Raw genomic sequence first — 13,628 nt, 5'->3', positions numbered from 1 at the left:
CTCGTTACCTGTCCATCACCACCTGTCTTAATTGGTTTACCTGAGTCGTGTGTGTGTGTTTTATCCATTAATTAAACATCAAATACATAATACAAACCCATAATTAGTTCCCCCCCCCATCACGTAGACACGCCCCTCCTACGGCACCTTCCACCCCCCTCTCAACCTCCATCTCCCCTCTACAACCCCTCCTCTCCTCACACCTTCCCCTCCTCCTCGTCAGCCACCACAGTAAATGTCTCGACTTCCTTCGTACGCCATTTAATGTTTCACTCTACTCTCATACCTCAAGCACGACTATCTATCTATCTATCTATCTATCGAGTCACTACTACTACTAAACCACAACAACTACCACCATCACTACCTGAATACCCTCAAGTGAGCACCTCCTCCCCCCACCACCACATACGTCACGCTCACTTATATTCTCAATCATGTAATTCTCAAACTAAATCCCTTGTAAGAGCGCTGTAACGTGATCATCTCAGACCCACTGTAGTATGATCCTGTTATAGTGTGTTATCTTAGGCTATTGGTACCCGTGTTATAATGTGTTATCTTGAACTTTGTGGCACCTGTGTTATTTTACCACTTTCTCAGGTAATAAAAGTCATCACCCCTTTCCTTTCCCACCCATTCCAACCCCCTCAACTCTCCTTTCCCTCACACTTGCCCTCAATCACAAATCACTTTACCTGTTAACCACCTATAAGTCTCCCCCATTAGCACTCACCATAAAGTATCATCGCTAATTCAAGAGGCACCCAGGAGCCACCTTCCTCAACCGAGTGTGTCAAAACTTCTTCAGTGCCTCGAAAGCTAATGCACTGCTTCACTGAGTCGCATTAAATAATTCACTGCTTCATGACTTGTACGTAATTCCTTGCCTCACTGACTCGGATAAAAATGGCAGAATTTCCCATTTACCGGACGAATATCACCGCCGCTCTCTGAAATATTAGTCTATTTACTGGCCCGGTGTGTGTGTGTGTGTGTGTGTGTGTGTGTGCGTGTGTGCGTGTGTGTGTCGAGAATGGCTCGACCCTCTAACATTTATACTTCCTTAGTTGCCTGCGCATATCTTTTTGGGTCAAACAACAAAACAAAAACAGGAGGACTGCGCCCTCAGTCACCGTCCCATGTCCCACACACCGTCCCAGGTCCCGTCACCCGTCCCATGTCCCACACACCCGTCCCAGGTCCCGTCACCCGTCCCAATCTGCACCATTACAAGACGGGGGCCCCTCCACTAATAAGGCCATTTGTTGGGTTAATAAATCAGACCAAACCTTTTTTTTATTTTTATCGAGTCTTTTGTTGTCCAGTGAAGGGCCAATCAAACACGTGTCTCTCTCCCCTCACCACCTTCTCTTGTCCTCCCCTTCCTTCCCCTCCCCATCAAAATCTTCCCCTGTCCTCTCTCCCCTTCCACTACCTTCAATTTTCCACTTCCCCTTCCTCCTCTTCCACCCACCACCTCCCCTTCCCCTTCCTCCTCTTCCACCCACCACCTCCCCTTCCCCACCTCCCCTTCACCCTCCCTCTCTCCTCTCAGTCCTTGTATATTTTTCTCACTTAAAGCTGTTGTTTCCATTATACACCCTAACCTAACCCTTCCCTCGGTGTATACTTGTGACAGCCTGAGTCCTCTTCCCCTCAAACCTTTGTATATTTTCCTTCCTCGTGTTGTATTTCCTTCACCAGTAACACCCCTCTCGTATAGTGTGTATTTACCCCCCACCTAACTGTTGTGTGTATTGTGTGTGTTTTCCATTTGTCACTTTTATGTATACTCTCTCTCTCTCTCTCTTCAATCTGTTTCTCTCTTTCTTTATTTTCTATCTGTTTCTCTCTATCTACCCCTCTCTCTTTCCATTATATATTCACGTTTCTCTCTTATCTATATCAGTCCTCTCTCTCTCTCTCTCTCTCTCTCTCTCTCTCTCTCTCGACGCGTGTACAGGATGATGGAGAAGAGAGAAGAAAATGACTCGTTAAATGAGGGAGATAAGACGCATCCATAGACATAGACAGAATAATTATAATCCAATGCTTAGTAGTTTTCTGAGTGGGTGATGTAGGCTCTAGAACGCATAGTAGTTGTTGTAGCATGGATAGTAGTTGTTGTAGTTGGTTGTAGATGTTGTAGTGCGGATAGTAGTTGTTGTAGCATGGATAGTATAGTAGTTGTTATAGTACCGATAGTGGTAGTTGTATAGTAACGATAAGAAGTCGTAGTATCGATAGTAATAGTTGTAATATGGATGATAATAGTTGTAGCATCGATAGTAATAGTTCTAGTATTAATAGTCATAATAGTAACAGTTATAGTATCAATAGTCTTAATAGTAACAGTTATAGTATCAATAGTCTTAATAGTAACAGTTCTAGTATCAATAGTAACATCGACAGTCGTACAATACCAAGACGTGTGTTGGCCCTAAAGGTGAGACAATATACTAATTAAGCCAGGTACACCGTGAACGTTAATTAACCTGTTAGTGAGCGAAAATATCCCAGAGAAGTAGCAGCAGAAGGAAGAGCAGCAGCACACGACCCGCCCAAAGCTCGAGAGAGAATCAGATTAGGACACATTAGGGCGGGTCGTGTGCGGGTCGTGCCAGCTGAGGCCCTTCCACCTTATAGGTTAAATAGCAACACTCTCAACCTACTCACTCATACCTGGCCAGTCGTCCATGAAGGAGAACTCACCTGTAGGAAGAGGAATAAATCATATGTTAGTTATAGATATTTGTTATACACCACATAACTGTAATTATATGTAATAATTAGATCACGTGAAGGTTAGTATCGCCAGGGCTTATTTTACCTGATGATTATACACCCTTATGCTTAAGCTAACCTAACCTAACCAAAGGTAACGTAACGCTAACCTAACCTAAGGCTAATCCGTATGCTGTACTACACTGTGGGTTAAATGCTTATGAATACTGAAAGACAAATACCAAGTGTAAACATAGTATTTTACCAGGTAGACATAATGAACAAACTTAGAGCCCTCCTACCTGTCCTTCCCTCCTTCAGTTCTTTGTCCCAACACTCTCCCTTCTCCCTCTCTCCCGGCTCCTCTCTATATACTCTCCCTACCATTCCCTGCTCTCTATCTCTTTCTCTTCACAATTCTTTCTTCCCCTGCCCTCGCTTTCTTCAACCCCTACCGCTTCCCCCCTTAGCAGTCCTTCCCTTTATCCTGTCTGTCCCACTCCGCACCCTGTTCCTTCCCTGTCACTCTCCTCTCCTTTCTTCCTCCCTAACCCTCCCTGCCCCACCCACAATCACTTGTCCCCTCCCTCCCTCACCCACACACCCCTCCCTGCCTCACCCACACACCCTTGTCACCTCTCACCCTCACACCCTGCCTCACCCTCCCTCCCTCACCCACCCTCTCTCCCTCACCCACACACCCTACCTCACCCTCCCTGCCTCACCCTCCCTCCCCACCCACACACCCTCACCCTCCCTCCCTCCACACCTGTCTCACGTTCCCTACACGCCAGCTCCTATGTTTACATCCAGTGTTTACCTGTCGCGCGGGGCCACACACGACCACTCCCACTAAACAGACAAACAGACACACGCGGAAGCTGTGAACGAGGCAATCAAGAACACCTCTGTTCTATCGGCACCATGCAGTTAAGTTTTTATATCGGTATCACTTATTTCTTATCGGCACCACTTGTATTTTATGGACAACACCTGTTTTATCGGCACCATTTCTTGTTATCGGTACCACTTATTTTTATCGTACCCAGCTCTGTTTTTTATCGGCAGTACTAAGTTTCACCACCATTTTTTTGTTATCGGCACCACTTGTTTTATCGGGACACATGGAGTAGCATGAACGGTGTTGTAACGAGAGCATTAATCCTCCACCACCCCGCACTCCGTTTTCTGTTATGGCCAATACCAACATGTTTACACCCTATAAATATACACCATCAATATATATCCCCCCCACCCCGGATCAAGTTACATAGATACGTAACGAAAACTGATGACCGTGAGACAGACACACACACACACACACACACACACACACACACACACACACACACACACACACACACACACACACACACACACACACACACCACTGTATAATGATGATGATAAGGATGATAAATTAAAAAACAAGAACTGATTGGATGTATTATTTATTATTATTATTTTGTTTTGTTATTATTTATTACTGTACAACTTCATCGTCCATTATTATGCACCTCAACACCACCACATAAAACCACCAACAACGTAAAACCATTCTTCTAAGCGACACTCACGAGTTTCAACATTAATGATATTTTCACTGTAAAAAAGTATAAAATAGATATTCGTACACCACCACCAACCCCCCTCCCCCTCCACTACCACCACCACCAGCCCCCCACTCCCCCCCTCCTACCACCACCACCTCCCCCCCCCCTCCCCCTCCCTACCACCACCACCAATCCCCCCCTCCCCCCTCCACCACCACCAGCCCCCCCCCTCCCCCTCCACTACCACCACCAGGCTTTCAAAACTTTGATAAAAAATGTGAACTGCATCAAGAGCACGACATAACCTCCCTCCCCAGTGGCTGATGACGTCACATTTGGCAATATTGTACCTGCTCTCTAGATGGTGCCAAGATATACACACACATGCATATACATGAAGTGCTACACACACACAATTTACCCAAATTTCACCCCACACCTGCCCCAGCCACACACCCACACACCCACCTGTGTGCCTCCTCATCACCTCTAAGGGTTAATTACCACCCCAGGTACGGCATATGAGTTTAGAGGAGGGTAAGGACGGACATCAACACCATTACAGCAAAAACACGAACCAGACGGCCAGTTTTTCTTCAATTTCAATTGGAAGCCGAGAATTCTAGAGTTTCTTTGATGTCCCGAGGACGGGAGGAGGAAGTTGGGTGCGGTGTAGTTAGTGTGGGTTGAAGTTAAGTTGTGGGTTTGGATGTGAGGGTGGGTTGGTGTGATTAAGATTAGTAGTTGGTGGGTGTGTAAGAGGTTGGAGTGTGGGATTAAGTTAAGTTAGGTTGGGTGTGGTTGGGTGTGGTTAGAAGTTAAGGTGGGTTGGGTTAGGTGTGGGTTGGGTGTGGGTTAAGCTAAGTGGGGTGTGGGTTTGAGCTAGGTGTGGTTTGGTTGCAGTGGGTTAAGTTAAATGTAGGTGGGTTAGGTGTGTAGGTTAATTAAGTGTAGGTTAGGTGTGGATTGGGTGTGATTAGTTAAAGTAGGGTTGGTGTGGGTTAGGTTGTAGGTTAAGTTAAGTGTAGGTTAGGTTAGGTTAGGTGTAGGTTAGGTGTAGGTTAAGCTAAGTGTAGGTGTAGGATTATTAGGCTAGGTGTAGGTTTGGTGTAGGTTAAGTTAAATGTAGGTGTAGGTTAGGTTGGTGTGGGTTAGAAGTTAAATGTAGGTGTGGGTTGGGTGTGGGTTAAGTTAAATGTAGGTGTGGGTTAGGTTGGGTGTAGGTTAGGTGTGGGATTAAGTTAAATGTAGGTGTGGGTTGGGTTAGGGTGGAGGTTAAGTTAAATGGTGGGGTTAGGTGTAGGTTAAGTTAAATGTAGGTGTAGGTTAGGTTATGTTGGCGAGGATTGGCGGGGCAGGTTAAGCGTTGCAAGGAGTGAAGCCAACCAGGTGTGAGGTCAATATTCACTCTATTGATTCTGCTGACTGACACACACACACACACACACACACACACACACACACACACACACACACACGGTACGGTCACCACACACACACCTGGGTCACACACACGGTACCTGGGTCACCACACGGTACCTGGGTCACCACACACACGGTACCTCACCACACGTACCTGGCACACACACGGTACCTGGGTCACCACACACGGTACCTGGGTCACCACACACGGTACCTGGGTCACCACACACACGGTACCTGGGTCACCACACACACGGTACCCTGGGTCACCACACACGGTACCTGGGTCACACGGTACCTGGGTCACCACACACACGGTACCTGGGTCACCACACACATTCTACCATGGTCACCACACACATTTCACCATGGTCACCACTCTCTCTCATGACCCTCTAATTCTACCACCATCCTCACTACAACTACTATCAGCATCATCACTGTCGAGAGATGCCATCAACACTATCATCAATATTAAGCAATACCACAACCATTATTATTACCACCACTACTGCAACCACCACCACTTCTACCACCATCACAATCACTACCACTACTGCAACCACCATCACAATCACTACCACCCCACAACCACCATCACAATCACTACCACCATCACCAACCACCATCACAATCACTACCACCATCACCACAACCACCATCACAATCACTACCACCATCACCACAACCACCATCACCACAACTACCATTAACCTCTCCCCCAGGCCATTACTCAGACACAGAGCAAATAAAATGGTAGACTTTTGTAATTAATTAACCCTCACCCCGGAATGTGTGTGTGTGTGTGTGGAGAGAGCAACACGTCGCAGCCTCATCATAATGCAACAGCCGCCTGTGTCCCTGGGCCATGTATTTCCCTTTACCTCACCTCTCCCTCACTAGCCCACCAAGTCTCTTATTTCACATCAATCAGGATCCCCCTCCACGTCTCGGCTCGACCTCCCACCAACACCTTCACCTAGTTATGAGTGGCACTTGTACCCTGGTGACTAGGAAGTGTGTGTTGAGCTACTGACGGAAGGGGCAGCCGCAGGAGGTGTACATCAAGACCACCTGTCGGGTTATGAATACAACCAAGGCGCGCCAAATTGCTGCTCCACCTCTACCGACGTTGCCACATTTCCTCACATGTAATGACTCATTAAAATAACCAAGTAAATAAATAATAACAACAAAATAACTTACTCTAACTCATCAATCTCTTAATTATTCATAAATTACCAGACGTAGGGTAATCATCTGGACAATTCTAAATATATGACTAAAATGAATTAATGTGTCATCCTGAATAATAATAATAAAACAAAAAAAACAATGGCGTCTTCAAAATCCTAACCTAACCTAACCTAACATAACCTAACCTAACCTAACATAATCGGCTGTTTACCTACGAGACGACTGGACAAGCACTGGCCAGATCAAGATAACAGTCCATCTGGTACTGGATTGTAGTGTAGACCAAGAAACACACACATAAACCTTACACCTGCCACAACACCTACACCACCTCCCCATAACTACTGTACACTCCCTCTTACACCCGCTCCACGACTCAAAACAAATACCTTTTTATCACCACAAGACACCTATCAGAGTCACGTCACCTGGCCTAATCTACAGTTTCCTGAAGCTTTGAGAGTAATGACTTAACACCTTGAAGAGTGACTTACTCCAGGTCATTACATTGTCATTGGTGAAAGCACATACTACCACTTCCGGCCTCCTGCTTCGCCTCCTCGCCACCATTCCTCCTTCCCCTCTCCTGCTCGCCACCACAATCTCTCCCCCTCTCCTGCTCGCCACCACAATCTCTCCCCCTCTCCTGCTGACCGCCACCACCACTCTCTCTCTCTTCTTCCTGTGTTTCCAATACTACTATCATACTTAGTCTCCTCCCCCCACACAACACTCCTCCAGGCTTGTCATCTCCAACACTCTCTCCGGCATGTCATCTCAACACACTCACCTTCCTCTTCAGGTGTTCCCCGCGGTTAATGACATTTTCGAGTGTATCAAAATTCTATACCTGTACACAGTCTAGTTTGCAACAGCGTGCATGGTTACGTATAACAAAACATGTCACGTGCGCCCCAAACACACACACATCCTCCTTCCCTTCACCCTCTACACCCATCCCCTCACCACCCCCACCCCCTCTCCCTACCCACGCTTGTCAAAGGGACGATGTTTTTTTTTTGCTGTAACTCTTTAAAATGGACGATAATAGCCTTTTAAAGAGATACGTCATAAATAATCGACCCATAAATATTGCCAAATACTGTATACAGGTATATACAGTTCCAAACAGGTGCCAATTAAGATCCCCAGGTAACACAACAAAGTAAATATTATCTAATCAACACTAAACCAAATAAACCTCTCTCCACGTTCACGTTAAGCCAATGAACACAAGCACACACACACACACACACACACACACACACCAAATAAACAAATAAAAACAAGAGCAAAACAAATACATCATACCAGGTAACAAAAAAATAAGATAAAGGAAAGACCGGACAACATTGGAGTTTTTAACCGCTCACCAACAACACAGTCTAATAATAATGCGGTGTAGCGTCCAGGCGGTTTACGAGGTACTCTGGGCACCTGCAGTTGAGGTTGTGGGTTGGGTAGGGTAGTGCCTACCTATCCCCGCGGGAGAGGAGCAACACTGTGACGCCAGCCAGATAAACGAGGAACAAGATATCATGCCTTCAGGATGACGATACCCCCCCCCCTCCCCAGCTCTGTGTTTCTGTCGTTCTGGAGGAAAAACAAGTGTGGAGGAATGGAGTGAAGGAAGGAATAAGACAAAAGCAAATATAAATGAGAGAGAGATAAGCGAATCAGATATGTCTAAATGAGTGATAGATGTAACTGTTAAGAGATAAATCCAATTAAATGCAATAATAAAGAGCAAGAGACAAAAATAAGACTGAGATAAGGAGATTTGAGAGAGCACACACAACCTGCTCGTATGATCACCTTTCTGCTGACCTAACCACCACCGTCTACTTCCTCTTCCACAATTTATCCTCCCCACGTTTTCCTGGAACTGTACCGTGTCTCATTATTTTATCTTTATAAAAGAATTAAATGCTGATATCACCACACAATCATAATCAAAAGGAAACTTACTAGTGTACAAATTTACTGTATACAAACCTATCCTTATTTTATACATTTGTGTGACTCTTGTGTAACCTACAATATGTTACTTCATAAACCTTAAAACCTTCCTATTATAAAGATCACCTTTATATATATATATATATATATATATATATATATATATATATATATATATATATATATATATATATATATATATATATATATATATATATATATATATATATATATATATATATATATATATATATATATATATATATATATATATATATATATATATATATATAATACAGTTCTTGCCACCACTATACCTGCTACAGCCCTCACTTAGTGTGGCTACAGACCAGCATTGTACCATTGCTTCATCACCAGGTCCCCCCTCAGTTCCAGCTCACCTTGGTGTCAATCAATGGCAGGAGAGCAAGTAGCCAAGTTGCCAGATCAAGGCTTTTTTATACAGTAACAGGATTTCACGCTTATATCCCTCATTTATAACCAAATGTCTGGCTCCATTAACTCATACATTCTGAAGCCATCTTGGAATTAATCCTGTCAGTCCAAGTGGATAGATGATTAGTCTACTGTATCAAGATATATGGCTGACTAGTCTATCTCATCAAGTACGTAATGTGAACACCAGAGTGATATATGTAATCCTAATCTTTCAATTTATGAGAATCTCCATCAAACATCACCTATACACAAATTCAACTCAGTATTTAGGAAGTAAACTTGGCACTGTAGTATAAAAGTAACACTTACAACATACTGTACCACTTAAAGCATTACTGTACTTCTCTTATCTAGGACACCAGCAAAGATACTGTACTGTGGGCGACTGTCACGTAACTGGTGCAATATTATTAAGCATGGTGTACGGTACTTGTGATGGTGGAAGTATGCAGTCTGTATATACTGTACTGTACACCACCAAGGTCCTAATAAATAATTCAACACGTACCGCTCTCGAGCCGGTATAGCCTTAGCCTTGGCAAGCTCCAGGGCCGTCACCCATTTCTGGCTCCCTCTGAGGATGCCTTCAGGTGGAAAGTTTGTGTACCACCATTACTAATAACAAAGTTACAGGAGTCTTCTGTGTGAATGACGGCTCCGTGCAGGCTGATGGTTCCTCGGCAGGTATGAAGCATCTCTGCCTGTGACCTGTGATAAGATAAACAAGATTGGCTAAATATTCAAGTAAATCTCACCCTTGTTACATGTATTCAAAATTAATTAGCTAAAGTACAGTGAAGAAAATTTATCATTGTAAGTTATTAGTGCTGTAATTTGCTTAATTTAACTTAGTTCATCTAACTTTATCTCTAAAGCATAACATTATTCCTTCCATTTCTAACTTTGATATAATCAATAACAAAAAAAAACAGAATGCAAGCGTTTTAATTCTAAGATAGTCAATGAAGCACACAGTTAGAATCCTACTGATGTATGTTAATCTCAAAAAAAAATTGTTTGCTACCTGTTGTTCACCAAAAATGATCTATTGTATATAAGCATAACTTTCTACATCTGAATCTTTATGTCACTTACTTCATAAAACATTAAAACTAGTACAGTTCTGTAAAGTATTGTACAGTATATATTTGGGGTAGCTACTGTACTTTAACTTATGTGGAAAATACTTTTAAATTTTTCTGACCTTCTTCCACAGACATTTCAAGTTATTGATGTTTTCTAGTATAGCACACATAAAACTTGTAGCTACTGAGAAGGTTAAACACAGAACACAGGTTACCGGTATATACTGTAAAATAGTACCGTACTGCACCATACACAGATCACAATGACTTCCGGTTTTTTTATTCTTGCTCTGCGGCTTAAGTGTAAGCAATAATAAACACAACTACTGTATTCTGCTACATTATTCAATAAATGATCATATCGGAAACATTTTATAAGCCAGCTATGATGTACATGTAGGACTGACCTCATACAGGACTTCACTACAGTACGAATTTGACTTTTCCACCATATACCAAAAATGTTCTAACACCTACAAAAACACGAAGCAATATGTACTGTAGCTTGGCAATATTGAGTTATCTCTCCTTACTAAAATCAACCATAGTTCAGTGATCATTTAATTCAATTCACTTAAGCTCTAAAGATGCAGGAAAAATAATAATTTAATTGCTTCTTCAATAAATTCTAAGTTACTTTTTCATATTCTTCCACTCAACAAATTGTAAATTACTAAAAATCACAGAGTAGGTTAAACAATATCAAGAATACACTGCAAATAGACACTAGAAATGGAATCTCTCTAGCAATATATGAGGTAAAATTAACAATGATGCATAAAGTTGCCAACACTCAGCCACTGTGCAATCTTTAGTCTGGTTGGGAGGAGCTGGTAGTGCCCTTCCTGCTCACAACCACAAATGACTCACTGGCAGATTGGAAATTAATTAAAGATGAGAATAATGTTCCAGAAATATTTGAATTTAATGATACCTGTACTATAGAAACACTTATATGATGTTTGTATTATTTTGAGGTGTTGGATCCACTATATATCTCACCAATAGTGGATTTAAAGGGTTTGAGATTCCCTTTTCTTTGTTATTTTATCAGATTTTTATTCTATACTTTGAATAAATATATTATCAGTCAAGATCCAGTCAAAAATTATTATGGCTCATTCAAATTTAAACAATATATATATTTTTTTAATCTGAGAAAAATCTGCCAAACCTTTCCTAATAACAACATATGGTTAGATGCATTACTCAACCCCAAACACCAGCAGGAGATTGTGTGGTATATAAGACACCTGTTTAAATAATGTGGGGATATATCCTAAGCCTGCCATTCATTAGCACAATAAGTTAAAATATTAAAAACAAATCAGTTTACACTATATTGAGTACACAATGGTACAGTTATGATCCCAGAAAATAAGGTACAATAAAGACTGCATAATCTTTGGTTCAGAGTAAAATTGTTTGAAGGTCTCTGAACCATCGTTTGATATTTGGTGACAGGTGTTCTTCATGATCACTAAACAATCACCAAAGTTCCTTACTAGTCTTTCATTATTCATATTTTGTTTTAATTTTCTAACATCTAATACTTGTTACTGAATGTAATACACATTAATACTCAGAACCTCAACAAATGACGAATATACTGACAGTAAAACAGTCTTCCTTGTAGTGAAGTTGTCTCGTATGTTGAACAGTAGAATGTCTTTATACTCTACCAATACAGACAAGAGACTCACTGCTACACTTCTACATCGTTATCACCAGCTGACATGGTAGGAGCACAGTACAATAAGTGAAGCTCTTAACATATATCAGAACACCACCAAAAGTTGTTATATGTTCGTAGCCAATCACTCCGTCTTACCTGTAGTAAGACAAGAGGCCGTTGGTCAGCACGAACCATCGCTTCTGATACCCCTTGAGGTAGTTGGTCCACTTGTACAGCCAACCTTTCATATCAGGGTCAGTTTGTTTCTCAGACATTTTGTTTAAAGCCTAGAATAGCTTGTCACTATCATCTGACCCGTCCAAGATGGCAGCTTTGTCAACAGTGACCGCCTATACTCTCTACATTCATCAACCTCTTGTTTACCTCACTCTTTAATACAATTTAACTTCATTATAATTAATATTTGTATTACTCATGAGTTGTATATTATAATAAAAGCTCTTTAAATGCCTGATAGGGGAATGCGTAAAAAAGAGTACAGGTGTGGCTCCGTGGCACCATAGTTAACACATACTGTATAGTGTGGAGGCACTGTACCGCTGGCTCTTTGATAACTAGTACTATAACTGTATTATTTGTATAAGATAATAAACATTGTTTTTCAAAACTTTAACACTTCTGTATCACTGTCACCAACAATGTGGAGGAAATGATACATAAAAAACACACTTGGCACGAGAACTCTGTCTTAACACGAGACAAAGAACACAAATTTATCTTGTGATTGCTTCTAGTCTATAAAGTATGAATTCATTGTGAATATTGCAATTTACTAAACTTTCAATTGTTTCGGATCGCTTCAAAATTTTTAATACAACTTTGCAATTTACTGTAAATGACCGGCGCTCCTGTAATTCATAATTGTTGTATTTGTAATTGCAATATGGTGTGGCCTAGACTCGGGGGAGTTCAGTCGGCCCCATCCCTCCTTTTGGAAATAATAAAATTGTAGTCATTAGTGACGCAACAAACCTAGAGCTAATAGCCTACATAACGTACGTCCCTAGTTGCAACGTTTCTAGAAAGTTGAATATTACAGTAGATATGGAAAACGTTCCAATAAAAACGTTGTGAAATATTACAAAAACATTTTCTAAAGATAATCATGGCGTTGTTATGATAGTTTTTGCTTAATGCTGATAGTAACAGTGATTATAAACCGTTATTATCAAGCACTCGATCACGGCCATACACATAGGTACATGGGGCGGATAGGATTAAATAGGCGTCTCTTGGAGCTAAGATAAGGCATCCATCCTACCACGTCGATCTGAAAAATAAACAACAGTATATTGTGACATTCCTTTTGCAGTTAACGTTATACTATTATTACTGTACTTCAACAATTAAAAATTATGAGAGGTAAAACTCTCCCTCCTTCAACATCTTTTTGGGAAATGGTTCCTTTTGTCTTCAACTTTCAGTCAAGTAACGGCTTCTAGAATCACTAAAACAAAAGTAAAAATATGAATAAATAACCGATCCAACAGGATGCCATTTTTAAATGACCCGTCAGCACAGAGTTGTGAA

At 41.7% G+C, this 13,628-nt stretch overlaps 2 protein-coding genes across 2 annotated transcripts in view; both read right to left on the bottom strand.

Moving 5' to 3' along the window:
• The window catches only part of LOC121879636 (oxysterol-binding protein 1-like), a 162,256-nt gene extending 159,541 nt beyond the window's left edge, over window positions 1-2,715 (bottom strand). The window contains exon 1 of the mRNA XM_042386308.1: window positions 2,686-2,715. Coding sequence (XP_042242242.1) covers window positions 2,686-2,701 — 16 coding nt within the window. The 5' untranslated portion in view covers window positions 2,702-2,715. The remainder of the gene's footprint in view (window positions 1-2,685) is intronic.
• A 7,116-nt stretch (window positions 2,716-9,831) lies between these two features.
• LOC121879637 (oxysterol-binding protein 1-like) lies at window positions 9,832-12,436 on the bottom strand. The gene is made up of 2 exons (XM_042386310.1): window positions 12,234-12,436; window positions 9,832-10,025 (listed from the first exon to the last, which is right to left on the bottom strand). Exons 1-2 carry the CDS (start codon window positions 12,350-12,352, stop codon window positions 9,872-9,874), a joined length of 273 nt encoding a protein of 90 aa, XP_042242244.1. The 5' UTR covers window positions 12,353-12,436; the 3' UTR covers window positions 9,832-9,871.
• Window positions 12,437-13,628: the final 1,192 nt, after the last annotated feature.

Source organism: Homarus americanus, unplaced genomic scaffold (genome assembly GCF_018991925.1).
Source record: "Homarus americanus isolate GMGI-L3 unplaced genomic scaffold, GMGI_Hamer_2.0 scaffold47790, whole genome shotgun sequence".
NCBI lineage: Eukaryota > Metazoa > Arthropoda > Malacostraca > Decapoda > Nephropidae > Homarus > Homarus americanus.
This window is presented reverse-complemented; position numbering and strand designations above follow the sequence as displayed.

Excerpts from the sequence above, each read along its gene's own strand:
- LOC121879637 (XM_042386310.1), bottom strand. The coding sequence starts at position 12,352 with ATGTCTGAGAAACAAACTGACCCTGATATGAAAGGTTGGCTGTACAAG. Across the intron at positions 10,026-12,233 it reads GGCCTCTTGTCTTACTACAG|GTCACAGGCAGAGATGCTTC; the intron begins GTAAGACGGAGT and ends ATCTTATCACAG.